This window comes from Oikopleura dioica, chromosome 1 (genome assembly GCF_907165135.1).
Source record: "Oikopleura dioica chromosome 1, OKI2018_I68_1.0, whole genome shotgun sequence".
In the NCBI taxonomy this organism is placed as follows: Eukaryota; Metazoa; Chordata; class Appendicularia; order Copelata; family Oikopleuridae; genus Oikopleura; species Oikopleura dioica.
Genome location: NC_137291.1, coordinates 1,016,241 through 1,039,318, shown reverse-complemented (window position 1 = coordinate 1,039,318; position 23,078 = coordinate 1,016,241). Strand labels below are relative to the sequence as shown.

Sequence of the window (23,078 nt, the reverse complement as noted above, 5' to 3'; positions counted from 1 at the left end):
GAATTTTGCGCAATGAAAAAATTTCACGAGCGTGATTTCTTTCAATTTTTGATAATTTGAGAAAAAATATTGATAGAATAAGCAAAAAAACGAGAAGCTCGATCCTCATGACGGGAATTTTCCCCCGCCCTAGAATTTACCATAACCTCCCCTTGAGCAATTCAAGAACCCGCAATGCGCCCCACCCATATTTCCCAAACCTCTAAACTTCAGTCCAAATTCAAATCAAAGAAATAAAAATAATGAGCCTTTTAACTCCTAGGATGAATTCGGATGGCTCAGTGCAGCTTCAAAATGAAAATTTGAAAAACATCGATGTCGACTTCCTCTACCACTTTGGAATTGACAACAAAACGACCAACTTAGAGAAAGCTTTCGGAGATGTCAATTTTGTCGTCATGGGCGGATCTGAGGGGAGAATGGAAAGTTTTGCCAAGGCTCTTTATAATCATTTAAAAGGTAAGATCCAGAGCTTACTTTGGTAGTTTGGGGTCAAAAGCGAAGACAGGGGTTATCGTTGGAGCGTGTGATTCGAGCCATCCAATATCTCGAGAATCTCGGCTAGTGGTTTGGGTTTGGGACTGAGAACTCTCGGGGGGGGGGGGTTCGGGTTGCAAAGCCCCCTCGGTTAGGTTTAGGGTTAGGGGCAGCTCGAATGATAACCCCCTACTACCGTAAAAAACCGGGCAGCCCTTAACCCTAACCCAGGGAACTACACCCCTAAGAACCCCCTTAGGCCTCACCCAGGGGTCTTCGCCCCCCCCCGTTTCGGGATCCCCAGTCCCCTAACCCTAACCGAGAGAAGGGCTAATAGATGGCGAACGATAAGCCCGGTGCATCCTAAATTTTGCTCGAGCTGAAGTACGTAGATTTTACTTTAACAAATTACAGTAAAAAATGAATTTCAGATAAACTACCGGACCTGGATCCCCAATGCGCCCAAAACGATCTCGCCAAGAAAGGAGGTCGTTACGTCATGTTCAAAATCGCCAACACGCTTATTCTCAACCATGGAATGGGCTTCGGCTCACTCTCGATTGCTCTTCACGAAGTTCTCAAACTCCTTTTCTATGCAAAAGCAAAGAATCTCACTTTCATCCGAATGGGAACTTGCGGGTAAGTAAAGCGAATTTTTCCTCGTCTTTTTATTTTTTTCTAGAGGCGTTGGACAAGAAGCAGGGACGATTTGCATCACGAAAACCGGCTACACTCAACTTATCGAGCCTTACTTTCCATATGCTGCTTGTGGAAAAGGTGAGAAAGGAGGCTTTCGCAGATAATTCTTAACGATTCTAGTGATCAAGCTTCCTTCAACAGCATGTGACGAGACGATCAAAAACTTCTCAGAACATGTCGACAGAGCAGGATTAACATATGCGATTGGAAATACTGTTTCAACGGATGATTTTTATGAAGGTACTGTAATTGAGTTTTTTATTGGAAGATTTCTCATCTTTTTCTTTCAGGACAAGGAAGAACAGACGGAGCATTTTGCCACTACACTTCTGAAGAAAAACTCCAGTGGCTGCGAGAGCTCTCATCGGTCCACAACGTCATCAACTTTGAAATGGAAGCTTGCCTCTTCATCGCGTCGTGCAACCGCGCCAAGGTTAAAAGTTTATGTGCATGTGCCGCAATGTTGAATAGACTCAATGGTGATCAAATCACGAGTCCGAAAGGTAGGAAAGATGGTGATTAAGAAAATTATTGGTGCTTTAGCGGATATGGTGAAATATGTTGAAGATCTGATAAATGTTTGTATTAGCTTTGTGACTGAACCGTTGCTTTCGAAAAAGTAAAAAAGAAATACTAATTGCGAATTTTTTTTCAGAAAAACTTGGCGAGTATGTCGAAAAACTGATGAATGTCGTCATCGAGTTTGTCTCAGCTCCTTTCGAGAAATAATGCCCAAAGCAACACAGCATCGACTTTCAAGTCTAACAAGTTCAACTTTTGCCTATTTTATATTCCTTTCTGCAAAAATAAAAATAATCAATGAATGATTCTAGTCTGTTTATTTATCGATAGATTTTCGCAGAAACAGGACATAATTTCCATCATCATAAACTTCCTTGATTTCTTGAAAGCAGCCGGCTTCCTGCGCCAACGATTTCATTTCGCCTTCGATAAACACGTGATAGAAACGATGCTTTGCCGCTGGATCAGTCGATTTTCCCTCCTTGGAGCCTTAAAAAGCAGGAAAAACAGTGGCCTTTTGCCATTTTTCGTACCTTTGAATGGAACAAGCACATCCTGCGCCTCAAAATTCGTCCTTGCTTTGTGAATCGGCAAATGCGCAGAATTCGGTGATTTCGCGCTATTTTCCTTTTTCGCATAATTTGAAGCTTTTCCCTCTTCGTTCGTTTGTTCCATCGCCCAAGAAGTCACCATCGCTTTTCCACCCGGGCGTAGAATTCTTCCAATTTCTTTCAACGCCTCAACTCTTCTCTTTACCGAGCTCATGTGATGCAAGACTGCGATGGAAATGACCACATCGCAGATTTCATCCCTCAGCTGCGTTCTCGTGCAATCTCCAACAGCGACTTCAATGTTTCTTGAGCCGCAAATCTTCGCCAAATTCGAGCTCAATTCTAAGCCAAGCCCACGATCCTTGATTTTCAACAGGTTCTTGCCATTTCCACAACCAAGATCTTGAAAAAAATCTCAAGAAAGCTTTTTGGCACAAAAACTTACCAACAACAAAATGATCTTTGGGCACTTGATCGACGAATTCTTCGACAAGAGGCCACATTTTGTACCTCGATGCGGAAAAATCATCGGCAATATGGTCGTAAACGTCTTTAACGAGATTCTTTTCGATGATTCTTGCTGCTTCTTCTTCGTCGTCTAAATTTTATTTTCACAAAAAATAAACTGTACCAATCGAGTACCAATACAGCGCCGAAAAGTCAGTGAAATTCTATTGCCCCGTTCTCTGACGTTTCCGTCGGGATAATCGTTTTTCCTCGCCATTATCTGATGCGTCCACGTATACCGACTTTCTCCAGTCAAAACCAGCAGCGATCGGCGTTTCAAATCGCAACTGTAGTCGTTCCCGGCCCTGGAGAAGTCCATCGTGCAGTCGGACAACAAACTCAAGCTGATGATTTTTTCGCCAAATTTACTCGGATTGTCTGTTTAAAAGGGTTCCATATATCGACTTGAAGTCGTATTTTCAAACATAAAAATGAGAAAATGAACCCATTTCCCTACATGCGGTGGAATTCCATCGCCCGGGGTGTAGATATTCGCCGTAATTTGATCAAAATCTTCCCCAAAATCTTCCACCAGTTTCGTTCGTATTCTTTCAATCGCATCTGGAATGGGAGAAATATCTTCTTTGGAGCCAGAATTGGTCGTGTAGTCGAAATGGTGGCCAAAATGAACGACTTGGCGATGTTTGAGCTCTTTTCTGGTCAACTTCAGAAACCACAAAGAGCATATGGCTTTTGAAAGTGGGGTTTAATTTTGGGATGAAGAGGTTGTACAAAAAAATCGGCAATGAAGACAACCGGGACGTAATTCCGACCACCCAAAAGGGTTTCCTGGTGACTACACTTTCTGAGTCGACCAATTCCTGAAGAATCCATTTTCTTCATCACTTCTTTCTCGATTTCGTCCTCCTCTTCCTTTGATATAAGATTCTCGAAGAGCTCCAACCCTTCTGGCTTCTCCGGTAGAATGTCCTCAAGATCGCCTTCGCCGGCGCTGGAAATATGGAAGAATAGAATCGAGACATCTTTTGATTTTTCGTCTTGAAGAAAAAGGGGCTTTTCGGAATCCGAGGCGGAAAGATTCGTTAGAATTTCGCACAGACTGAATTTGAAAAAAAGGTTATTCAAAGTCAGGAGATGTCATGGGACATTTCTACATGAAAGGGACATCCAGAGACATCCGTTGGCAGCTACAGACATCAACAGACATCATGAGATCTTCTGAAAGTCTATTCATGTTTTCAAAATCAATTCGCAAATGTCTCTGAATGTCATTTTTCAAAGCCAAACCTTTTATCCTGAAGCTCAACGATCGAATAAGACTTTTTCGGCATAAAGACCTTCATCTGCAAGTTCGCCATTTCCGTCGCTGTTCTTATGAAACTTTCAATTTTGCTCTTCGAAATATTATTTAATCTTCCTCCATTAAAGATGACCACTTGACCAGTCGGTTCTTTGACGACTTCGACGCCGAAGGAAGTCAAGCGAGCCCGAGCTTTCGCGAATATTTTCGATTTCGGCGGCATTTTCTGAAAAATTTTTCTGAAGAAATTTCTTCTTGGCCAATCAAAATGCTCAAGAAAAGGCTCTAACCTATCAGAATTGCGTTCTACGCTAAATTTGACAAAGAATCTTTGAAAGGCAATTTTGGTTTATTTTTTTCAAGTCACAATTTTGAAAAGAAATAGCTAGTAAAGCAGGTCTGAATCTACAGCTTTGTCATAAAAAGTCAGGAGGAAGAGAGTTCTTGGAGCGATTTGAGGGCTTTGTAGGAAGTGATGCGATCTTGCCAGCGGAAGGTAAGGCACTGGGTCGTCATTTTGTACAGAAGGTTGAAATGCGGCTCAGCGGGAATGATTTTTTGTGCTGAAATTTCAAGATTATTACTAGCCAGCCTATTTTTGTACACGGCAACCTGTGCAGAACCCTGAGTCAGGGACTGTGTGAAACTACGCGGCTTTCCGGGACCCTGACTCAGGTTTGTGCACAGGTTTCCGAGCAATGACCGAAACGTACTGTGCAGGGAATGCATGAACTGAAAATTTCGATTTTGCGGAATCCCAGTTTCCAAAAAATAAGCTGGAAAATAACCGCCGAGATTCCCCACAGCGTTGGTCATTTCCCAAAGAAGCAGTCCCATCGACCAAACATCCGCCGCCGTCATTTCTTCAAAAGTCTGGCCGCGGAGGGGATCGCGCGTGAGAAAGTGCTCTGGCGGGGCGTAAAGAAGAGTTGGTTCTCGAGAAAAGACGGGCTTGGAGGCTTCTTCGGCGGCTTCGCGGATCGGACGAGCAAACGCACGGCCGAAATCGCCGATGCAGCAGAGTCCATTTGGCTTGATCTGAAGTAGTATATAAAGGAACTGCTTCCGGAGTCTTGCATTACCATTACAGACGTATTTGATAAGTCCCTGTGCGCGATGCTTTCTTTTCCCTTCTGCCCATTAATTTCCATGTGCAGAAAAGAAACCCCTTTGACCAAACTTTCGCACATTTTCAAGCAATGTTCTTCGCCAATTTTCGGCGCATTAATCGTCAAATAATCTCTCAAGCTTCCACCGGCGATGTGGTCCATCACGATGATGCGTTTGATTTCGCCCTGAGGCGAGTGGAAAATGTCTGAGGCGACGAAGCCGACGATGTGCTCGTCGCGGAGGTTGATTGTTGGCTTGTGGAAGATCGCGGTCTCGTTTTGGAAGGAATCTTCGCACTGCGGGAAGAAGTATTTGATCGCTACTTTGTCGAAGCGGAAGCTGCCAGAGAAGACTGTGCCGAAGCGGCCTTTTTTGAGGGTTGATAACTATTGGGAAAGAGCATGAATGGAAGCATAAAAATGGTGAAAGATCTTAACAACCGGATTCCTTGTCCAATAGCATCCTGTGTCGAGACAGAGAGGTCCTTGGCGATGGTTCGTCTGGCCAGATTGCTAAAAAAGAAAGCGATAAAGCAAATAAAGCGCGAGAAAAGAAAGGAACCTGGTCCCCCTGCCGGAGCCCGTGGTCGTGTCCATAAGACGAGTGCTCTCCGTCGAGTTGAAATCGCCGCTTTGGCCCGTTTGCGCTTTCGCCTTGAACTTTCGCGACTCGTAGAAGCGATGGAAGAGCGTCCCGAAGAGGAGGATTCCGCAAGTGGCGCCGATAGAAATGACGATGACGATCGCCATCGAAAATTCAGCCGCCATGGGTGGCTTGACGTACGCTTCGGGGGTCATGTTCAGTTTGTCGTTGCAGAGTGTTCCGTCTTTTAACGGGTCGCAGCAGAGTAACTGAAAAGAGATTAGGGAATCGGTTTTTGCTTGAGAATTTTACCTTGAGATTTTGATTTGGAATGTCATTGTGATCCACATTTTCGTGGCATTGATCGATAAAAGAGGCATTTAGCGGAATGTTTCCATCAAGCGTGGATTGAATCGGGCCGCTTTTGTGGGGAGGAAGACAACCGGCGCGGAGCTCGTGTTCTTTGTTCGAAATTGATTCTAGATGGATGTAGCACTTTCCAAGGGCCGGGCAGGTGGAGTTGACTTTTCCATTGGGGCAGTTGTGGTAGCATCTGAAATTATGAGTGAGTTAACTGGAGACACCCTTTTTTAAGTTCAAAAAAATTAAATTTACGACTTTTTATTAAATTTTCTTAATAGAAAATACATTAAAATATTGAACAGGAATATTTCAACCTTGAAAATAAGGTCATCAACGCATTAAATTAATAATTTAGATAATCGGAAAATCATAAAATTAGAAATCAAAAAATAGCATAAAAATATTTACCTGCATTCAAGTGGCGTATTCATTATTCATTCAGCTTTTCGCCTAGCATTTTTCTCTTGATGAATTTCCTTGAATTTCTCCTTTTTTCTCAATTCCGTGGATAAATTTAATCGCCGCGAGCAAACGAGAAAGAGAAAGGAACGAATCGCCCGCGCTCTTTGAATTTTCCCACGCTCTCGTTTTCAGAGAAAAAAAAACCGAAATTCAGAATCTCTTTATTTTTTCGTATTTTTATAATAATTTTTTTTTCTTGTGGAACAAATTAGATTTAAATTTACAAAAAAAAAATATTGATATTTTTTTAGTATATTTTTTCAATGGATTTCAATTCTTTCGGAAAGAATTCGGCCAATTTTTTAACCCAAATTAACTACTTTTCCAGAGAACCACAAATTTTGCCTTTTCAATTTTCCCTTTTGAAAATTAAACTTAGCGCCACCAGGAAATCCAGTCAGCGCGCGCCATTTGTAACACGTCACGCTTGCTCCGCGCTAGATGAACACGTCATGTTCAGGATTTCAATTTTCGGCAAAATTCGCTCTTCACTACGTTTTTTAGAGAATTGTGGTCATGAAGGGTAAGAAAATCGTTATTTTTTTCTAGAGAAATAAAAATAAGAGAAAGGAAACGGAGAATAACTTGCTAAAATTGGCATTTCAGAGCGAATAACTTCGAAAATCGAAGATTTTTCATAATAAAATTTTATAAAAAAGCAAATTTTAAGCTTGATTTTCGCTATTTTGAACCTTTTCTTTCAAAAAACGCCGATTTTAAGAGGTTATCGGAATTATTTTAGATCAGAGAATTTTAAAAATATTATCATTTTATAATTTTTTCTTTAGTTTTGCGCCTGATAAGCGTCGTTTTGGGCTTGGCAAACGCACTTTACTCTGCGTCAGATGATGTCGTCGAATTGACGCAGTCGAATTTCGCTTCAAAAGTCACAAAATCCGATGAACTTTGGATTGTGGAATTTTACGCGCCCTGGTGTGGACATTGCAAATCCATGGCTCCGGAATACAAAAAATTGGCAAAGGAACTCAAGGTAATGATACATTATTTCGAATAAGGCCTTCAATGAGGCTTCTTTCAGGGAACTGTAAATGTCGGAGCTGTGGACATGACCCAGCACCAATCTGTCGGCGCTCCATTTGGAATCAAGGGCTTCCCAACTATCAAAATCTTCGGTTACAACAAGCAGAAACCAATCGATTACAACGGGCAGCGAACAGCTGACGCCATGGGAGACGAAGCTTTCAAGCAGCTCCGAAAGTTGACCAAGGACAAGGCTTCTGGCGGCAAATCGAGCGGCGGATCTTCTGGTTCTTCCGGCAAATCTGGCAAAAGTGGAAAGGGATCGACCATCCTCACGGAAAGCAACTTCCGATCGAAGGTGATTGAGAGCGGCGACCCCTGGCTCGTTGAATTCTACGCCCCCTGGTGCGGCCATTGTCAGCGATTGGAGCCCGAGTGGAAATCAGCTGCAAATACTGTCGCCGCCGAAACTGGTGGAAAGGTCAAACTCGGTCATCTTGATGCGACCCAGGCTCAGCAAATCGCCGGACAATACGGAATCCAAGGTAGATTGAGAATTATTGGAGCGAACTTTCTAACGAAAATTAAGGCTACCCAACGATCAAGATCTTCTACCCCGATGGTCGAGTCGAGGACTACAATGGAGGCCGAACTGCTGATGACATCGTCGCTCAAGCTATGATCCTCTTCGAAGACGTCGCCGATCCACCAGAGCTTTTCGAGCTTACTGGCAAGGATGCCCTCGATAAAGCCTGCACCGATGCTCAGGTAAAAATCGCTACACCCTCCAAAGAGCTCGCCAAGGGTGCTTGATGTTCAACTTTGTCTAAATATGATTTGTAAGGTGTGCATTGTTGCTTTCCTTCCCCACATTTTGGACGACCAAGCTGCCGGCCGAAACGACCGACTGAAGCTGATCCGAGATATGATCGAGGTCTACAAGCGCAAAAAGTGGGGATGGCTCTGGACCACAGTCGGAACTCAGCCCGAGCTTGAGAAGCAACTCGGTGTTTCCGACTTCCCATCGCTCATCGTCGTTAATCCAAGAAAACACTTGGCCGTCAAGATGCTCCAGGGATTCAGCAAGAGCGGAATGGAGGAGTTTTTCAGGTAGTTCTTTCACTCTCTAAAGCTTTTGCACTGATTGATGGCCTTTTAGAAATATCGCTTATGGAAAGACTGGAACTGCTGTTTCGAGCTTCGAAGAATTCGTGCCGATTTTAACTGTCGAAGCCTGGGACGGAAAGGATGGACAACTTGAAGTTGACGAAGATGTAAGTACTCTCCCGTGATTACAAGCGACTAAATTTCTACTCTTAGGACATCGATCTTGACGACTTCGACTGGGGAGACGACGAAGAAGACGGCGAATACGACCAGTGGGGCCGCCGAATCGATGAACTGTAAATTGCCATTCCCTCCCTTCTTTTCCATTTATCGACCAAAAGTGCAATATGAAAGTATATAATAATATTTTAGAGAAAAATTATCATCAATAACTTGTAAGACCAAATTAGAAAAAAACTTGCAATTTCACTTCTCATTTTCTGACATATACATACCTAGAAAGAACCTATTCTGCAAAGAACATTCGCTTTTAAATAGCGAATTGTAAGTTTTCCTAATTAGGAATGATTATTTAACTGTGCTAGGCGATTTTGAATAAATGCCTTTGTAAAGACTTTTCGCCTGGGCTCGGCAAAGTTTGAAGAAAACCTGAGTCAGGGTCCTGAAAGAGGTTTCAAGAGCTACGCGGCTTTTGATAAGCGATCTTTCAGACCCTGACTCAGGTTTTCCGCACATTTTGCTGAGCCGAGCTTTTCGGTTCATTTATTGATTAATGTATTGAGCAGGCAGTTTATAAGCAGCATAAATTAAGTGTAAATTGTGTTATTGTACTTTAGAAACAATGGTGTAAAGTTGAGCTATCTTCGATAATTGAAGACCTGCTGCTGAGGCGGATCATTTGCCGGCCGGTCCTAAAAATCAATTTGAAAGGAGGAGCCGATTGGAAACCTCGAACCTCGGAAATGTTTTCAAACGCAGAGACTCGGCTCTTCACGCAGGGTTTTTTCTTGATTCTCTGCAAAGTAGGAGGCATCCAATCTGCAGCTTTTTGCGGCTGCGTTTTGACCGACCTTGGCTAAAAAATGCTCAGAAAGGATCTTTTTTCAAAGAAGTTTTACGTGAAATTTTTTGATCAAATCATCAATCGATTGTTTTTGACCGAATCTACTCGCTGAAGCTGGTGAAAAAGTGCTGCTCCTGGCGGGAATTGAACTAGTGGTTGGAGGGTCAAAGCTCATCGTTGGCCGTTGTCTGACTTGAACTTTTTCTTCAAAGGATTTTGATTGGTTGGAGCGCCATGGAGAGCTTTTTGATTCGCCGGTTCTCTGCAACGGGGGATCTAATTTTGACTGATCTGCTTTTTGAGTTACAGCAAAATTCTCTGTTTTACTCGTGAAATTTCGGACTCCGACGGACGATGAACCCTGCTCATAATTTCGACTTGACTCGTAAGCCCGAAAACTGGAAGTCTTGGAAACGGAATTGTATCCCGAATCGCTGTGTTTTGAGACCTTTGTCGGCTGCGGCTCGGGTTGCTTTTCGGAAGCCGCGATGCTGCGCAAAGTAATTGGATTTGAATCGAGCGTTTCCATCGCTGCCAGATCCTGATTTTCGTTTTGAGGGGAAAGGGAGGGAAGGTTCAAGTTACCTGATGAAGACGTTTTTGATATTCTATGTCGTGATGTTCGGATTCTTCTCTAAGCGATTCTTCTTCTTGTTCTTTCAACTAAATAAATGATTAAAGGACGCTTATTTTGGATACGCTTTACCTCCTGAAACATCTGCTCTTGTTCCTCAAAAATGCTCAAGTGTTCCTCCCGTACATCTTTGTATCGCTCATTCCACTCTTCAAAATCCTTCTCTTCTTCTTCCCCCTTAATTTCTGGCACTTGCTGTTCGTGTTCTTGCGCACCCCTTGAGATGTCAGGACTTTGCATCTCTTGCTCATGGAATGACGGAATTGTCTTTGTAATCTGCGGCTCAGGAACTGTTGTTTCTGCGGATGGAGGGTTGTAAAAACCAAACGGCCGCGGTTTTGAATTCCCGACTGGTTGAAATCCCGAAGGAGGCTGCTTCGGAGTCGTGGGTGGCGAAGGAAATTTCTCTGCTGGTTGATTTTTTGGAAGATGTGTTGAGACAAGGTCTTTGTGCCGCTGGAGGATTTCTTGCTTTTTCGCAGCTGGTTGGACGGGCTCTTTTTTGGAGAATTTGTTCATCAAGCTGTTGATGTCGACTTCTGGTGGGCGAAATCGGGGCGGCCCGGGTTCGCGTTTTTCTTCCGAGTTTTGGGGAAGGAGAGGAGGGAGCTTTCGAGGCTCTTTCTGGGTACTTTCAAATTTCGGCCTTGAAACTGGCACTGGAATTCTCGATCGAATTCCAGATCCATTAGTCATCGAACTTGTTGTTCCAATACTGATCGCTGGAGAAGGCTTCGGATCAATCATATTCAAGCTTCTGAAAGTTTAGATTCTCATCGGTACTGTCAAGAAAAAATCATTGAAAGAATACCTGACTGTGTCTTCTAATTCTGCAATTTCTCTTTCTGCATTTTGAAAGTTTGGCCGCGCCCTCCCGCGCTCTCCTTGATAGCCCTGATCCGGTTTAGACGGATGATCCTCCTCGAGAACTTTTCCTCTGATTGGAGCTCAGTTTATTATTACAGATGCTTTTTTAAGTACAATGTTCTTGAGAACAATCAATTGCTTCCGTTAATTTCATTATTGCTAAACCATTGACTTCAATAAAAATATTCAAAGTCGACGTTTTTTTTGACGAAAAATAAAAATCTTGTCGCAAAAAAATATAAGTCTTTTACAATTTTGCTCCTTCCTTGATCGTGATCTTACTCTTCTTCTGTCTGTATCAAAATCAATTGGCCGCCTTGTTGACATTTTCTCTTGCAGGAATCGAATGACCCGATTTGCAGTTTTCGATGAATTTTTCGTGCTCAGAGGAAAAGAGGATGAGCTGAAGTTATTTTGCTCTGGTGGAGCGTATCTTGACTCACAAAACCTTGCCCGGGGACTTTTACCTGCAACACCAAACGCACCTGTTCATACTGTCGCTAATTAACGACGATTACCGCGGAAGAGATAACTTTCAGAACGGCCCGCTTCAAAGTAAAGCTGACAAAAAGGAAATAAAACTGATTTTTTATGCAATTTTTAACAAAAAAACCTGTTCAAAAAGGGATTTTCAATACAAAACACGATCATTAATTTTGGTGTTAGCTGAGTACTCAAGGTTTCGTTTTATTAGTCAGTTCAGTTATTAAATCAACATCAGTTGATGGATATTTTTTTCTTCGAGATGGGCGAGAATGTTTATTCTACATGAACATGCAAAGCTTCTCATCTTCTCCGAAGCAAAGGAGAACCTTCTGCACTTGCTGAAGCTTGGTGCTCATCTGGCCGGTCAATGGATCCTTGTAGCTCATTGGAAGAGTTCCGAAGGCAACCTTGGTGCCGAACTTTTTCTTTGAAGATGAAGGAGCGACGACATTTGACTGAATAGAGTGTCAACAAAAAAAAGAGGAAGACTCGATTACCTTCTTGTAGTAAGAAATCTTTCGGTCATTGAGTGGCTGGACATTTCTGTAGTTTGAAGGAACATGGGGCGAGGTGTTGTCAGCGGCTAATCCAACGGATTTAACAAGGTTATCCCAGGAAGCTTGTTTCATTGTGAGTGGGGTTTCAAAGACAGTCCTAGATAATTCGATGAATTCGATAAATAAAGTACCCCTTTTAAAGTTTTAACTTACCATCGGACAATCTCATTGCAGGTAGGAGTTGTTAGAGAACCTTCGTATCTCCAGAATCCATCGAGTTCCTTTGGAAGCATGGATGAAGCGGTCCAGTCGATTTCAATCTCGGCCGTTGGAGGAGAAGCAGTGTCTTGGACATTGACATCGATCAGATCATCAAGGGTGTAATCGAACCAGCTCTTTGGCAGACTGTCATCAACATCAAGGAAGAAACCAAGAACGGCAAGGTCATCTCCAGCAGCAGTGCTCAAGTCGCTCAAGTCGGCGCCAACTTTGCCATGAACAAAGTGAACTTCACCACGGTACGGGGTGATTGCGGTTTGCCCCTTTCTCGTAACAGTATGCTCGGAGCCTTGTGGCCCGACGGGAAGTCCATTGGCGTTGACGTCCCAGTGGAAATGGATTTGGAGGAGTTTATACTCGGAGCCAAGGTAACCACCGGTGAGTTTCATCTCGGGGCTATATTCAATAATCAGCTTTTTGAACCCTGTCTCAGGATTTTAACACAGGTTTCCGTGCCCTGATCGCACTGTTTTGATATAGAAATGAGTTCAATATATAATGAGAATAAAGAATACGAGTTGATATATTGTTTTTTATTTACAGGCAAAAAACTTCGATCAAAATTATACCTGCCGGCGTTGGGTTCAAGCTGGATCGTGGTTGCTTTGTTGATAACCTTCCATTTCATTGGAGTATCGTAGTTTTCGACCTTGAAATCTTGGAAGGTTGTTTTCGTGATGATATCGTTTCCGGTTTCATCAATGTGAATTGGCGATTGTCTTTGGCCAGTTTGACAAGTTCCAGTCCAGTTGTCTCCGTTCGAAGAGTAATCTGCGGCGCCTCCGAGGACGGTGGTAAAAAGAGTTGCTACAAAAAATTGAGAGAAAGCCTTAATCAAGCCAGAGGGAGCTTTGTTTTGAGAATAAACCGCTGAGAAAGCAAGAACTCTCCACTAGGTAACACGAGTTCTAAATCTGAAGCATCGGCATGTCAAAAATGCGCTTATCTTGGCAGAATAGCGGATCAACTTCGCCCGTGGTAGAACTCGAATGGCACGGTCTGAGACCGGAAGATGGGTTTTAGCGGCTTTAGTTACGAAATTGAGATTGAATTTACCCGCTTTATCCTAAATTTTAATTATAAAAAATCCTTCAATAAAAAGATAAATGACAAGAAGTAACTTATTTGAGTGAATTTTCAATAATTCAAATGGAATTCTCAAAGAAATCTTCAACGAATTCGCACCAGATTCGAGTAGATCAGACAGTATGCTTAATACTGAACGCTATTATTAATCAAAAATCAATATCTTTAACAGAAATACAACATTCTGTCGCATCTATTTGATCATTATTCATGTTCAAAATCTTCTAGGAATCCGAGAGACTCGGGCTAACTTCTTGACAGGCCGACTTCTTTTAGTAAATAGCGTAGCTCGGACGAGTGGTAGTCCGATAAGAGCCCTTGTGGCAACTCTTTAGCAAATGATCGCGTATAGAAAGCTCGGATAGACGCTCTTGCATGAAAAGTCTTGCTCATACCTGCGAGTTTCATTGCTAGTTGGTTCTCTCTTAGCTTCCGCAAAGGTAAAGAATGAGCACTTGTGCGGCGAACGTGCTGATAAAAAAATGCCTGCAGCAACTACCGCCCTACTTTTTTGGACATGTTGAGCTAACCTCGCCCGCGAGCTTTTAGAAATTGCTTCTATCACCAAGGCACTTATATAACTGTTACTTTTGGCTTTCTTATCAAGAAAAAAAGAACACTTGAAATTTCAATTTTGAGTTGGGAAGTTTGTATTTTAGGACTTGATACGGACAGATTTCTTGATTCCAACTCGGATGCCCGACGCTTCGCCGGTGTATTTCTTCTTTTGGTCGGTGATGACTGCTCGGACGGCGCCTTTTCTTCGCTTCTTTGCGTCTTCGTAGGCCACTAAAATCAAATATGAATGCTTGTCAAAAGATACAGATGAGAAAAGGCCTCTGGACTGGACAACCAGTGAAGAAAACCTGAGTCAGGCTCCGAAAGAGCCCTTTTAGAGCCCGACACAGGTTATTACAGCCCGTTGACTACAGGCTTAAGTACAAAGGCTCTTACTTCTATGCTTGACTCTCGGATTGCGTCTCTTCTTCTGTCTCGCTTTCTGCAGCCCAACATTCTTCTCAATCTTTCTATTGACTTTTCGTTTTCCGTCCGCGTCCGCTTCTTCCTCATTCATTTCGTCCATCTCATTGTCCTCCTCGTCTTCCTCCTCTCCCGCGCTTTCCTCGCTCTCTTCTTTTCTTTCCTCGATTTTCTTGACTTTTCCGATCTTCTTGATTTTGTTTTCAGCAGTGACGGCTTCCAGGTAGGCTCGAGCGTAATCTTGAGCTTTGTCGGAAGAGCTTTTGTCGATTATTTGGCGCAGTTGGGCGAGTCTCTCGACGACTGGATGCTGGTCGAGATTCGGGGTCGCTAAAGACAGGTTTGAGCGAGAAAAGAAAAAGAGGAAAAGTTACCTTTTGCTCTCAATCTCAAGTAAAAGCTGATATTCAACAAGTAGCATCTGATCAGCTTGATTCGCTTCACCAAATAATCGGAAAATGCTTCGTCCGCTTCTGCTCCCAAAAACTTCTGAAGAGGCAAAAGAGTTTCCGTGAATTCTTTTTCAAAATGCTTGAAATCGGCGATGAGTGGAAAAAGCAACGGCGACTGGCGCTTCAGAAGCTTCATTTTTTCGCTGATGTCCATTTCCGCCAGCGCTTTTTCGGGAACATCTTCTGGCTTTTCTTCTTCTTCGTCATCGTCTAAGAGTGTGTCGCCGACATCTTCGAGGAAGTTGTGCGCGTCGTCAAGTCGGAATTCTGCGTCTTCTCGCTCATCCTAAAAACAATCTGAAGGAGACCCTTTTCAAAGGCTGAAATACCTTGAGTCTTTCAGCTGCTTCTGCCTTCGTCTCTCGCTTCTGCTTCTTTTTCTTTGGCTGGGCAGAATCGGCGTAGTAGCTGTCCGGTCGTTCTCCGAAATCATCTCGACTTGGCAAAGCTGGTCCGTCGTCTTCGCTCGATTCTGCTTCTTTTTACGCGTTTTCGAAGCGAAAAAGGGGCTTTAGAATTAATTCCCGCGAAAACGCGTTCCTTCCTCGAAATCGTAGTCGTCTTCTTCATCCGAATCGTCGCGGCCTCGTACTTTTCCGACTTCGAATTCTTCGTTTTCGGAGTCATCCTCGATTTCTTGAAATAAGTATGAAGAAAAGTCTTGAAAGCTAGTTTTTTTCTTTCTTACCAGAATCGTGATCGATATTCTCGTGGAATTTGTCGGTTTCGTTGACGACATCTGAATCGGAAACTTCGTCGTCGGAGCGGATTTCGCGGATATTTCGCTTTGCTGCCTGCCTCTTTTTCATTCTAAAAAGAATGCATGCGGGTAAAAGGGAAGAAAAGAACATTGATGGTAGTTTCAGAGCAGGAGTAAAATTGGAATTTTTAGAGAAATTTTCTGTAAGATATTCTCTAGATAAAATTACTTGTTCTCATTTCTGACGATGTATCATATTTTCACAAGAATCTTCTTTCTAGTAAAGCGCGGCTTTTTTGTCTTCTTTTATTCGAAGCCGCAAGCGGCTTCTGGAGTTACAGCTGTACTCTCATTTCGTTTCGGAAGGAAATTCTAGCGAAAATTTATCCGTCAGAAATAAGTAATCTCTCAATTTCTCGAAAAAAGAAAGATTAGAAAATCAGCCAATCAGAAAAGGAGAGAAAGAACGAAAGATAAAAACCTAAAAATTTCGATATTTCGGGGTTCCTTCATTCGAGAAATCTGATTGGTCATTCATTCGATCGAGAAATTTTATTGGACGAGATTTGAAAGCATTTTTTGCGGATTTGAAATTTTAAGAGAAAGTACCGTGAAAAACTAAATCCTCAAAATCAATAAAAACAAAAGGATTAGATTGATCGAAAAAGAATGTTTCGCGAGAAGAAAAATGAAGAAATGCGCGGCCGCTGGAGCGTTTCGCGTTTTGTTTCGAATTTATAAATTTTTGAAAAAGTCGCCTCGAGACAGCGTTGCCATGGCCCCAGGCGTGCGTTCCCCAGTCAACGACTTCTCTTTCTCCCCGAAATTCAACTCTCGATTCTGCAATTGAAGACGAAACAAGAAACAAAAAAGAGGTGAAATCAAAAAGTCAGAGAAAAAAAAAAGTTGAAATTTGTTGTTTTTTTCTAGAACCCCGGCTGTTATTTTGGAAGAAAAAAGGACCCAGAATCAGTTTAACCTTTTGACAGTGGCGAAATGTTCAAAAATACTTTCCAGGTAATGAAAAAAGGGCGATCTTCATATTATTTTCTATCAGGGAATTCTTTATAATATAAAGTTTATATCTAACCCGTCTCAATTAAAACCCGATATAAATCCCCATTAAAAGTAAAAATCCAGAATTTTCAAAGAAAAACTCGAATTTTGATGATTTTTTTCGAGAAAGTAATCAGTTTTCAGACTTCTTTCAGGATTCTTAGTCGGGTTTCAATGAGTTTCTTAGTCATATTCTGAATAATTCAGCTAAAGCTGTTGCTAGAATCGTTTTCCTGCCCGAATTTTTAGCCCTAAAACCAATCTTTAGAGTGGATTCCTGTCCATTCTGTACAGTATTGGTTCAAAACCGCTGCAGATTTGGGACAAAAAAGTGCGCAACGGACACATCAAGCGCATCACAGACAACGACATCCAGTCGCTGGTGCTCGAGATCGAAGGAACCAATGTGTCCACCACGTACATCACCTGCCCGGCCGATCCTAAGAAGACGCTCGGAATCAAGCTCCCCTTCCTTGTCATGATTATCAAAAATCTCAAGAAATACTTCACTTTCGAAGTTCAGGTAAATTTCAAACTCGTCCTCCACAGCTTGGCTTGGCAACCTAAGTAGAAAACCTGAGTCAGGCTCTTGAATAGCTAAAAACCAAGCCGCTTAGCGGCTTCGCAAATAAACCATATACATTTTCTTTAGACTCCTAGCGAAGCCGCATTGCGGCTTCGTTTTTGAAAAAGCCGCTACGCGGCTTTCCTTTTTAGCTCTTCCAGAGCCTGACTCCGGTATCTACTCAGGTTGCCGCGCTCAGTAACACGGTATCTGCAATTTGAAGCTCGAAGCCGCAAGCGGCTTCTCGATTTTCGAAGAAAAAGACACCGTTAAAAACTCCCCTTTTTCAGGTTTTGGATGATAAGAACGTACGACGACGATTCCGCGCTAGCAACTACCAGTCGACGACTCGAGTTAAGCCCTTTATCTGCACGATGCCGATGCGCTTGGACGATGGCTGGAATCAGATCCAGTTCAACCTTTCCGACTTTACCCGGCGAGCGTATGGCACTAACTACATCGAAACTCTCCGAGTTCAGGTTAGTCAGGGACCCTGACTCAGGGTGAAAGCCTGGCCTTTCCCAATTATTCTTACTTCATCACAATAAACCTCCATTTCAGATCCACGCTAATTGCCGAATCCGTCGAGTCTACTTCTCTGACCGGCTTTATTCCGAAGACGAGCTTCCCGCCGAATTCAAGCTCTACCTCCCAGTGCAGAACAAAGCGCAGAAAGCTTGAAACAAACTTTTAAAGTAAACGAAGATAGTAACTAAAAAACAATCAATCGTCGCCTGTACGTATTTATTAAGTTTAACTAACTGGACTCTCCTGTAACTGATCCACTTTGTAATAAAAAGGCAGAAAAAAGAATCAAAGCACAAAATGACCTTTCTTTACTTCTTTTCCTTTTGACTCAGATCTGAGTTCGGCAACCTGAGTAGAAGCCTGAGACAGGCCCCTGAGTCTTTTCTGTTTCGATTCTCGCTTCTCATTTTATTTGTAAACTCGATTATTTTAGTAGGGTCAGCATAGAAATTCATAATTAGCTCTGAGTCAGAGTCTGAGAGAATCATTCTGACCTGTGTCCTCCTGCGCTGCCCCTGGGCACCATCTTGCCCTGTTATGAGCAACGAGCTGGGAGCTGAAGTTACTTCACCTCGGCCTCTTTCTTTCTTCTTTGAGAAAAATAACAAAAGGAAATCGACTTTTGCCAGCAGACACTTTTAGCTAGTTTTTTTCTTCTGTGACGCGTCTCGTAAAAAAGTTAATTTTCCTTGCCACGTATTGCAGGGTAGTTTACAGAGTTCAGATCAGAGAAGACCAGAGTTGAAATCGCCAAATTAAATAATATAAAATTTTAATATTTAGATTGCTTGTAAGAAAATCAGAAGAAAATGCCTCATCGCGGGATGCATCGTTTCGTCCGGCCTCGGCCGAAGAAGATATTCTTCTTCATGCCAGATTTGGGCCTCTGCCCTAGTCCAGAAGGAAATACGTTCGGACAAGGAGGGGATGGAAATGACATTGAAATGATGGACATTCGAATTCCGCCAGTTTTGACGGAAAAAGGTAAGAATCCAATCTCTTACTCAATTTCCATTTTGAATGTTTTTTAGATATTTCTCTGCCGCGATCGCATTTGGAAAGCCGAAAGAGGGTTTATGAAGAATCGGAGTCTGAGAGCGAGAGTTGCGATTTCTCGACTTATTCCGACAATTTAATCGACGATATGATTTCTTCCGTCAATATCCCAGGTACTGAGGGCTATATCCGATATTCTAGTGTATCCCAGAGCTCAAGAACCTGTCCTGTGTACCTGGGCTTGGCAATCTGACCTGAGAAAAACCCTGAGTCAGGCCCCTGAGTACTGAGTACACAGGCCCTGACCTGTGTGCCTGAGTAAAATAGAGGCTCGCAATTTTGCGAGTCGCAAATATCGAAAAAAAGTTTTCGAACCCTGACCCTGTACTCAGGTTTCCGAGCCCAGCTGTGTACAAGCCTGTGTCAGGATACTTTCTTTAACCTGTGTTCCTGTGACTCGAGGGTCGAGAAGTTCCCTGGCCCTGAATAATTCAGTCAGGTCCTGACTGCTAAATACGGGGCCTCAGTCATTCAAAATTAGCATGCTCAAACTCAGTTGTGCTTATTCTTTTTTCAGACGACCAGCAACTCTTCGACCTGATCGGCGACCTCCCGAGCAGCCTCGACACTCTTCCCGACGAAGTCATTCTCGAACTATGCGAGCCTCCAGAATCCTCAGAACATCATCCCGACAGTGGAGAAACTCACGACAAGCGACACGAAATGAAAATGGAGTTGGTTGAAATTCGCGAGACGCGTCGAAAATTTCCACTTTTTATCTTCCGAAATGACCGCATGGAACGCGCCTATCTTGTCAACAAGGTTTTATCTTCGGCGCTAGAATCGCAATTTTATTATTTTTATCAGGTCAAAAGAAACTTCGAAGCTGGATTCTCGATTTACCTGAAGTGCGACAAAGGTCTGCGAGACAAATGCCCGGCCACGGTGATTCTGAGGACGCTCAATGCCGATTTGATCAAGATTGTCAGGACTTCGGCGGGTGGAGAAAAGTTGAAATTACTCGATGCCAAGGAACTTCTTCGGTAAGATGATGGTGACCTTTGCGGTCGTTTTTCACTGTAAGAAAAAATCAAGATTTCAATTGCCACTTCTAGCCCTGAAAACTTCTTCGACTGCATCTTCGGCCGTCCCCACAGCTGCAAAGTTCAAATCATGGATCGAGGCAAGCCAAAACTCCCTGGCCGATGCTGTGGCCGCATGAAAACATCTGGGTCGACTTCGGACTTGTCCAGCACCGGCACCGACATCGAAATGGGTTGAAAATATGCGTTTCTTTCAGTTCAACTTTACATTGATGTAAACTCGCTCAACACTTACAAAACTTGCATTTTTGTAGAATATCAAGCTGATATTTTCCGTGTTTATCCGTTCAACTCGCAAATACTAAATTGTTATTACTATACTCTTTTGTGAAAAACTCTGTAAGAAGAGTGATTTCAGCAATAAAATTTATGAACTAAAATAAAAAAATGATCTTGACGCCGCATCAATGAATCATCCGATTGAAAAAAGGCTTCGTATTGGAATGGCGATCAAATCAAAATGTTTTTGATCATTTTGAAGAGGCAGGAAAGGGGAAACCTTCGAAACTATTCTGCATGCAGAATAGTTTTGCAAAATGCAGAATAGTTTCGTCGAAAAAAGGGCTATTTTCCGACGAAATAATTCTGCATGCAGAATAGTTCTGCATACAAGAAAAACGACTTTTATCAAAGGAGGCGCGAGAGCAGAGAAAGTTGGCCACCTTCAGAAATGAGTTCCCTACCAGAATTTGCGCGCAAGGGCCGTAGGCCCGCAGCGTGCTTCCAAACAGTGAAATTTTGTCTCTCAATGAAGATCTTCTTTTCAACACAATGCAGAATAGTTCTGCACTTGTGCAGAATAGTTCTACTTTTTGCAGAATAGTTCTACATCTGCAGAATAGTTCTACATTTGCAGAATAGTTCTACTTTTTGCAGAATAGTTCTGCATGCAGAATAGTTTCGACCCCCTCCCCAGGAAAGTGTAACATTATTTGAATTCAGCGCGCTATTCACTATTGACTCTCTATAGCTTTATGATCACTTTTGTTTGAAAAACACGGAGTTTATGCTTGAAAAATAGAGAACCTGAGATTCGAAATGACTTGTGGTTGTCTTTTTGGAAGTTGCATCAGGTGATTTTTTTTGCTGCGGAAAGATTTTGAAATGTTCAGGGCTATCTGCTGTTGTGGCAGCAAGTCATGTAGGGATGAAGTAGGGCTGGAATGGATTATGAATAGTGAGAATACTTCCGTTTCTCATGCCGCCATCGTGGAGTTGCAAAAACAGCTTGATCGGAGAGCGTTTTGTCAGGCTTGGGAAAAGACGAAAATGAAGAATCCATTTTTACACGCGAAATGGTCGGCCGGATTTATAAAGGAAAAGTTTTAAATGTCCAGTTTTTTGAATTGATATGATTTTATTTCAACATAGAAGACTCCTTTCAGAATATTTCAGTCAATAAATCAGCGCCAAAATTCATCCAATGCTCCGAGAGCTCCTTCGAAGAAGAATTCAACAAGACTGTACAGAACAAAGTCCAGTCCTCAGAAGTTATTGTCTGTGATGCAGGTCTGACCATCCAAATCATAGGTAAGAAATGATTTTCGAAACTCAAATCGGCAAAATCGTTAAATTCAGTCGTAACGCCTCATTCTCTGGCTGACGGAACGTCAATGATGCTCATTCTCCACGATATTTTGACTTTCTATGAAAAACCTCATCTATCGCAACCTCTTGTAACTGACTACCCGACTGCAGCCCAGCGCCTGTTTCCTACCCTTGACCCGGAGAAAGTTGAAGAATTCAAGGAGAAAACGATTCGCGAGAAAACGACCTATAAGAACGTCGTTCCTCACATTCAATTCAAGAATAAACGCCCGAAAAATGTTCCAACAAAAGTGACATTGGGAAAAGGGACTCCAGATGCGAGCAAAAAACTCTTGGCCTGGGCTGGGAAACCTGTGTAGAAAACCTGAGTCAGGTTTTCAGACATATCAATTGAAAAGCCGCAAAGCGGCTTTTGTAAAACCGAAGCCGCTAAGCGGCTTCGCCAGAATTTAAAAATAGATGAAATTGATTGTTTTGCTCAATTTAGCCCCTCAGAACCTGATTCAGGTTTTCTACGCAGGTTTCCAAGCTCAGCTTTTAGCCTTTTGCCGAAGAAATGATATTACGATTGGCACTTATCTGATGGCAGCATTTTCATTTATCAATTCAAGAATAACCGTAAGTGTTAAATAAGTTCATATCTCGCTTCCCTAACATAAACTCTGCTCATGATTTTCCTCTAGAAATCTCACAGCAAAGATCTTCGATTTGGCGTCGACTACAATCTCCGCGACAGATTCCCAAAGAAACTCGGCAACACTACTGTAGCTTGTTACATCAGCGAAAACACCCATCAACCAAACGCAGAGCTCGAAGAAACTCTCGTTCAAGTGGCGACTCGTCTTCATTCAGAAATCAACGATGGAATAAAAAATCAACAGCCATTTATGCTCAAAGCATTGATCGGGCTTTACGCAAAAGACAGAGATGGATTTCAGCCGCCGGAGCAAAATTTTACGAGTGAGTTCTTTCTCGGGCTATTTTTCACCCTACTTATATCGAATGTTTAGATTCTAGTGCGAATTTCTCGAATGTAGGAAGATACAAATTCGATACGAAATACGGGTTTGGTGAGGTCCGAGAAATGTACTGCTCTGGATACAATTGGTGCCACTATGAATACACCCTTCTTTTTCAGGTTTGTTCATCCTTTTTGATCAGCAGAATGAATTAATGATTTCTTCGCAGACAACGGACAGACTGTGCATAACGATCACAAACATGGATAAGGATCTCTACAACGCGACGGCAAAGCAATATGTCGATGGATTTCTCGAGCTGACAGAAAATCCCAACAAATTTGAATTTCAAACATTGAAATCTTATGCAGATCTTTGAAATAAAAACTCACAGATTTAGATAGTTGAAATCTTTTTTTTTCTGAAACATATATTATTAACGTTAACTTCTCAATACACGTGGTCGGTAAAACCGACCACGGCGACTTTGGCCCTCAATAACTTCGAAGGTGGTAATCCGTTTGACCTGATTTTTGCAATGTGCACTTATATGAACAAACCGAACCACTCTGCGAAGTTTCGTGAAATTTTTCAAGAGGGATTGCGCTTTGCACCAGATCTCTTTCGAGCTCATTATCGAAAAATTGGAAGGTTTTTTCTCCTTGATAATAACATGAGTAAATAGCTGAGTGTTC

At 42.5% G+C, this 23,078-nt stretch overlaps 10 protein-coding genes across 11 annotated transcripts; 5 read left to right on the top strand and 5 right to left on the bottom strand.

Moving 5' to 3' along the window:
- The first annotated feature begins 188 nt into the window (after positions 1–188).
- LOC145695637 (uridine phosphorylase 1-like) lies at positions 189–2,000 on the top strand. Of its 2 annotated transcripts, none has more exons than XM_081772639.1 (6): positions 189–459; positions 909–1,116; positions 1,160–1,254; positions 1,297–1,416; positions 1,467–1,679; positions 1,720–1,843. In XM_081772639.1, the coding sequence occupies exons 1-6, from the start codon at positions 243–245 to the stop codon at positions 1,797–1,799; spliced, it is 933 nt and encodes a 310-aa protein (XP_081628765.1). In that variant the 5' UTR covers positions 189–242; the 3' UTR covers positions 1,800–1,843. The 2 variants fall into 2 exon arrangements, with proteins under 2 accessions (XP_081628765.1, XP_081628766.1); XM_081772640.1 differs by having other exon boundaries at positions 190–459; positions 1,832–2,000.
- On the bottom strand, positions 1,984–4,243 carry LOC145704588 (tRNA (carboxymethyluridine(34)-5-O)-methyltransferase ALKBH8-like). The gene is made up of 6 exons (XM_081782050.1): positions 4,005–4,243; positions 3,431–3,816; positions 2,892–3,134; positions 2,695–2,847; positions 2,232–2,651; positions 1,984–2,187 (listed from the first exon to the last, which is right to left on the bottom strand). Exons 1-6 carry the CDS (start codon positions 4,238–4,240, stop codon positions 2,015–2,017), a joined length of 1,611 nt encoding a protein of 536 aa, XP_081638176.1. The 5' UTR covers positions 4,241–4,243; the 3' UTR covers positions 1,984–2,014.
- Positions 4,244–4,359: 116 nt separating this feature from the next.
- On the bottom strand, positions 4,360–6,871 carry LOC145695635 (bone morphogenetic protein receptor type-1B-like). The gene is made up of 7 exons (XM_081772637.1): positions 6,481–6,871; positions 6,022–6,262; positions 5,689–5,978; positions 5,578–5,639; positions 5,100–5,497; positions 4,731–5,055; positions 4,360–4,580 (listed from the first exon to the last, which is right to left on the bottom strand). The coding sequence occupies exons 1-7, from the start codon at positions 6,501–6,503 to the stop codon at positions 4,444–4,446; spliced, it is 1,476 nt and encodes a 491-aa protein (XP_081628763.1). The 5' UTR covers positions 6,504–6,871; the 3' UTR covers positions 4,360–4,443.
- Positions 6,872–6,904: 33 nt separating this feature from the next.
- On the top strand, positions 6,905–9,196 carry LOC145695636 (protein disulfide-isomerase A6-like). Its single transcript, XM_081772638.1, has 7 exons — positions 6,905–7,057; positions 7,323–7,525; positions 7,574–8,060; positions 8,105–8,283; positions 8,360–8,625; positions 8,675–8,789; positions 8,836–9,196. The coding sequence occupies exons 1-7, from the start codon at positions 7,051–7,053 to the stop codon at positions 8,920–8,922; spliced, it is 1,344 nt and encodes a 447-aa protein (XP_081628764.1). The 5' UTR covers positions 6,905–7,050; the 3' UTR covers positions 8,923–9,196.
- A 96-nt stretch (positions 9,197–9,292) lies between these two features.
- Positions 9,293–11,519, bottom strand: LOC145703640 (uncharacterized). The gene is made up of 6 exons (XM_081781027.1): positions 11,092–11,519; positions 10,353–11,037; positions 10,232–10,309; positions 9,702–10,187; positions 9,539–9,658; positions 9,293–9,494 (listed from the first exon to the last, which is right to left on the bottom strand). The coding sequence occupies exons 2-6, from the start codon at positions 11,025–11,027 to the stop codon at positions 9,441–9,443; spliced, it is 1,413 nt and encodes a 470-aa protein (XP_081637153.1). The 5' UTR covers positions 11,028–11,037; positions 11,092–11,519; the 3' UTR covers positions 9,293–9,440.
- A 294-nt stretch (positions 11,520–11,813) lies between these two features.
- Positions 11,814–13,964, bottom strand: LOC145704228 (putative carbonic anhydrase 3). The gene is made up of 5 exons (XM_081781675.1): positions 13,891–13,964; positions 12,979–13,216; positions 12,344–12,805; positions 12,131–12,287; positions 11,814–12,088 (listed from the first exon to the last, which is right to left on the bottom strand). The coding sequence occupies exons 1-5, from the start codon at positions 13,901–13,903 to the stop codon at positions 11,912–11,914; spliced, it is 1,047 nt and encodes a 348-aa protein (XP_081637801.1). The 5' UTR covers positions 13,904–13,964; the 3' UTR covers positions 11,814–11,911.
- A 163-nt stretch (positions 13,965–14,127) lies between these two features.
- On the bottom strand, positions 14,128–15,770 carry LOC145704217 (something about silencing protein 10-like). Its single transcript, XM_081781664.1, has 6 exons — positions 15,617–15,770; positions 15,463–15,564; positions 15,258–15,400; positions 14,851–15,214; positions 14,450–14,806; positions 14,128–14,284 (listed from the first exon to the last, which is right to left on the bottom strand). The coding sequence occupies exons 1-6, from the start codon at positions 15,735–15,737 to the stop codon at positions 14,151–14,153; spliced, it is 1,221 nt and encodes a 406-aa protein (XP_081637790.1). The 5' UTR covers positions 15,738–15,770; the 3' UTR covers positions 14,128–14,150.
- A 782-nt stretch (positions 15,771–16,552) lies between these two features.
- On the top strand, positions 16,553–17,965 carry LOC145695730 (cilia- and flagella-associated protein 20). The gene is made up of 4 exons (XM_081772744.1): positions 16,553–16,645; positions 16,953–17,207; positions 17,540–17,728; positions 17,811–17,965. The coding sequence occupies exons 1-4, from the start codon at positions 16,625–16,627 to the stop codon at positions 17,928–17,930; spliced, it is 585 nt and encodes a 194-aa protein (XP_081628870.1). The 5' UTR covers positions 16,553–16,624; the 3' UTR covers positions 17,931–17,965.
- Positions 17,966–18,372: 407 nt separating this feature from the next.
- On the top strand, positions 18,373–20,250 carry LOC145695665 (uncharacterized). The gene is made up of 6 exons (XM_081772669.1): positions 18,373–18,517; positions 18,561–18,761; positions 18,809–18,946; positions 19,351–19,595; positions 19,641–19,816; positions 19,889–20,250. Exons 2-6 carry the CDS (start codon positions 18,587–18,589, stop codon positions 20,052–20,054), a joined length of 900 nt encoding a protein of 299 aa, XP_081628795.1. The 5' UTR covers positions 18,373–18,517; positions 18,561–18,586; the 3' UTR covers positions 20,055–20,250.
- A 582-nt stretch (positions 20,251–20,832) lies between these two features.
- LOC145707530 (uncharacterized) lies at positions 20,833–22,764 on the top strand. The gene is made up of 7 exons (XM_081785072.1): positions 20,833–20,949; positions 20,989–21,406; positions 21,455–21,761; positions 21,967–22,042; positions 22,108–22,384; positions 22,435–22,562; positions 22,613–22,764. Exons 3-7 carry the CDS (start codon positions 21,490–21,492, stop codon positions 22,760–22,762), a joined length of 903 nt encoding a protein of 300 aa, XP_081641198.1. The 5' UTR covers positions 20,833–20,949; positions 20,989–21,406; positions 21,455–21,489; the 3' UTR covers positions 22,763–22,764.
- Positions 22,765–23,078: the final 314 nt, after the last annotated feature.

Bases quoted from the DNA above. Each gene is read 5' to 3' on its own strand.
- LOC145704217 (XM_081781664.1), bottom strand. From the start codon at position 15,737: ATGAAAAAGAGGCAGGCAGCAAAGCGAAATATCCGCGAAATCCGCTCC. The intron at 15,565-15,616 runs GTAAGAAAGAAA...ACTTATTTCAAG, and splicing joins GAATATCGATCACGATTCTG to AAATCGAGGATGACTCCGAA. The intron at 15,215-15,257 runs GTATTTCAGCCT...GATTGTTTTTAG, and splicing joins AAGCAGCTGAAAGACTCAAG to GATGAGCGAGAAGACGCAGA.
- LOC145695665 (XM_081772669.1), top strand. From the start codon at position 18,587: ATGCCTCATCGCGGGATGCATCGTTTCGTCCGGCCTCGGCCGAAGAAG. The intron at 18,947-19,350 runs GTACTGAGGGCT...TTCTTTTTTCAG, and splicing joins TTCTTCCGTCAATATCCCAG to ACGACCAGCAACTCTTCGAC. The intron at 19,596-19,640 runs GTTTTATCTTCG...TATTTTTATCAG, and splicing joins GCGCCTATCTTGTCAACAAG to GTCAAAAGAAACTTCGAAGC.
- LOC145695730 (XM_081772744.1), top strand. From the start codon at position 16,625: ATGTTCAAAAATACTTTCCAG. The intron at 17,208-17,539 runs GTAAATTTCAAA...CCCCTTTTTCAG, and splicing joins ACTTCACTTTCGAAGTTCAG to GTTTTGGATGATAAGAACGT. The intron at 17,729-17,810 runs GTTAGTCAGGGA...CCTCCATTTCAG, and splicing joins TCGAAACTCTCCGAGTTCAG to ATCCACGCTAATTGCCGAAT.
- LOC145707530 (XM_081785072.1), top strand. From the start codon at position 21,490: ATGATGCTCATTCTCCACGATATTTTGACTTTCTATGAAAAACCTCAT. The intron at 21,762-21,966 runs CTGGGCTGGGAA...TCAGCTTTTAGC, and splicing joins GCGAGCAAAAAACTCTTGGC to CTTTTGCCGAAGAAATGATA. The intron at 22,385-22,434 runs GTGAGTTCTTTC...TCGAATGTTTAG, and splicing joins GCCGGAGCAAAATTTTACGA to ATTCTAGTGCGAATTTCTCG.
- LOC145695637 (XM_081772639.1), top strand. From the start codon at position 243: ATGAGCCTTTTAACTCCTAGGATGAATTCGGATGGCTCAGTGCAGCTT. The intron at 460-908 runs GTAAGATCCAGA...AATGAATTTCAG, and splicing joins TCTTTATAATCATTTAAAAG to ATAAACTACCGGACCTGGAT. The intron at 1,680-1,719 runs GTAGGAAAGATG...TTGGTGCTTTAG, and splicing joins TCAAATCACGAGTCCGAAAG to CGGATATGGTGAAATATGTT.
- LOC145695635 (XM_081772637.1), bottom strand. From the start codon at position 6,503: ATGAATACGCCACTTGAATGCAG. The intron at 5,640-5,688 runs GTTCCTTTCTTT...TTTCTTTTTTAG, and splicing joins GGCTCCGGCAGGGGGACCAG to CAATCTGGCCAGACGAACCA. The intron at 5,498-5,577 runs AAGGAATCCGGT...CAACCCTCAAAA, and splicing joins GACACAGGATGCTATTGGAC to AAGGCCGCTTCGGCACAGTC.
- LOC145704588 (XM_081782050.1), bottom strand. From the start codon at position 4,240: ATGCCGCCGAAATCGAAAATATTCGCGAAAGCTCGGGCTCGCTTGACT. The intron at 3,817-4,004 runs GTTTGGCTTTGA...TTTCAAATTCAG, and splicing joins GTTGAGCTTCAGGATAAAAG to TCTGTGCGAAATTCTAACGA. The intron at 2,652-2,694 runs GTAAGTTTTTGT...ATTTTTTTCAAG, and splicing joins CAAAGATCATTTTGTTGTTG to ATCTTGGTTGTGGAAATGGC.
- LOC145695636 (XM_081772638.1), top strand. The intron at 7,526-7,573 runs GTAATGATACAT...GGCTTCTTTCAG, and splicing joins AATTGGCAAAGGAACTCAAG to GGAACTGTAAATGTCGGAGC. The intron at 8,626-8,674 runs GTAGTTCTTTCA...ATGGCCTTTTAG, and splicing joins GGAATGGAGGAGTTTTTCAG to AAATATCGCTTATGGAAAGA.
- LOC145704228 (XM_081781675.1), bottom strand. The intron at 12,806-12,978 runs GTATAATTTTGA...TATTGAATATAG, and splicing joins CTTGAACCCAACGCCGGCAG to CCCCGAGATGAAACTCACCG. The intron at 12,288-12,343 runs GTAAGTTAAAAC...CGAATTATCTAG, and splicing joins TGCAATGAGATTGTCCGATG to GACTGTCTTTGAAACCCCAC.
- LOC145703640 (XM_081781027.1), bottom strand. From the start codon at position 11,027: ATGATTGATCCGAAGCCTTCTCCAGCGATCAGTATTGGAACAACAAGT. The intron at 10,188-10,231 runs GTAACTTGAACC...AACGAAAATCAG, and splicing joins ATCAAAAACGTCTTCATCAG to GATCTGGCAGCGATGGAAAC. The intron at 9,659-9,701 runs GTAAAACTTCTT...AGCATTTTTTAG, and splicing joins ATTTGATCAAAAAATTTCAC to CCAAGGTCGGTCAAAACGCA.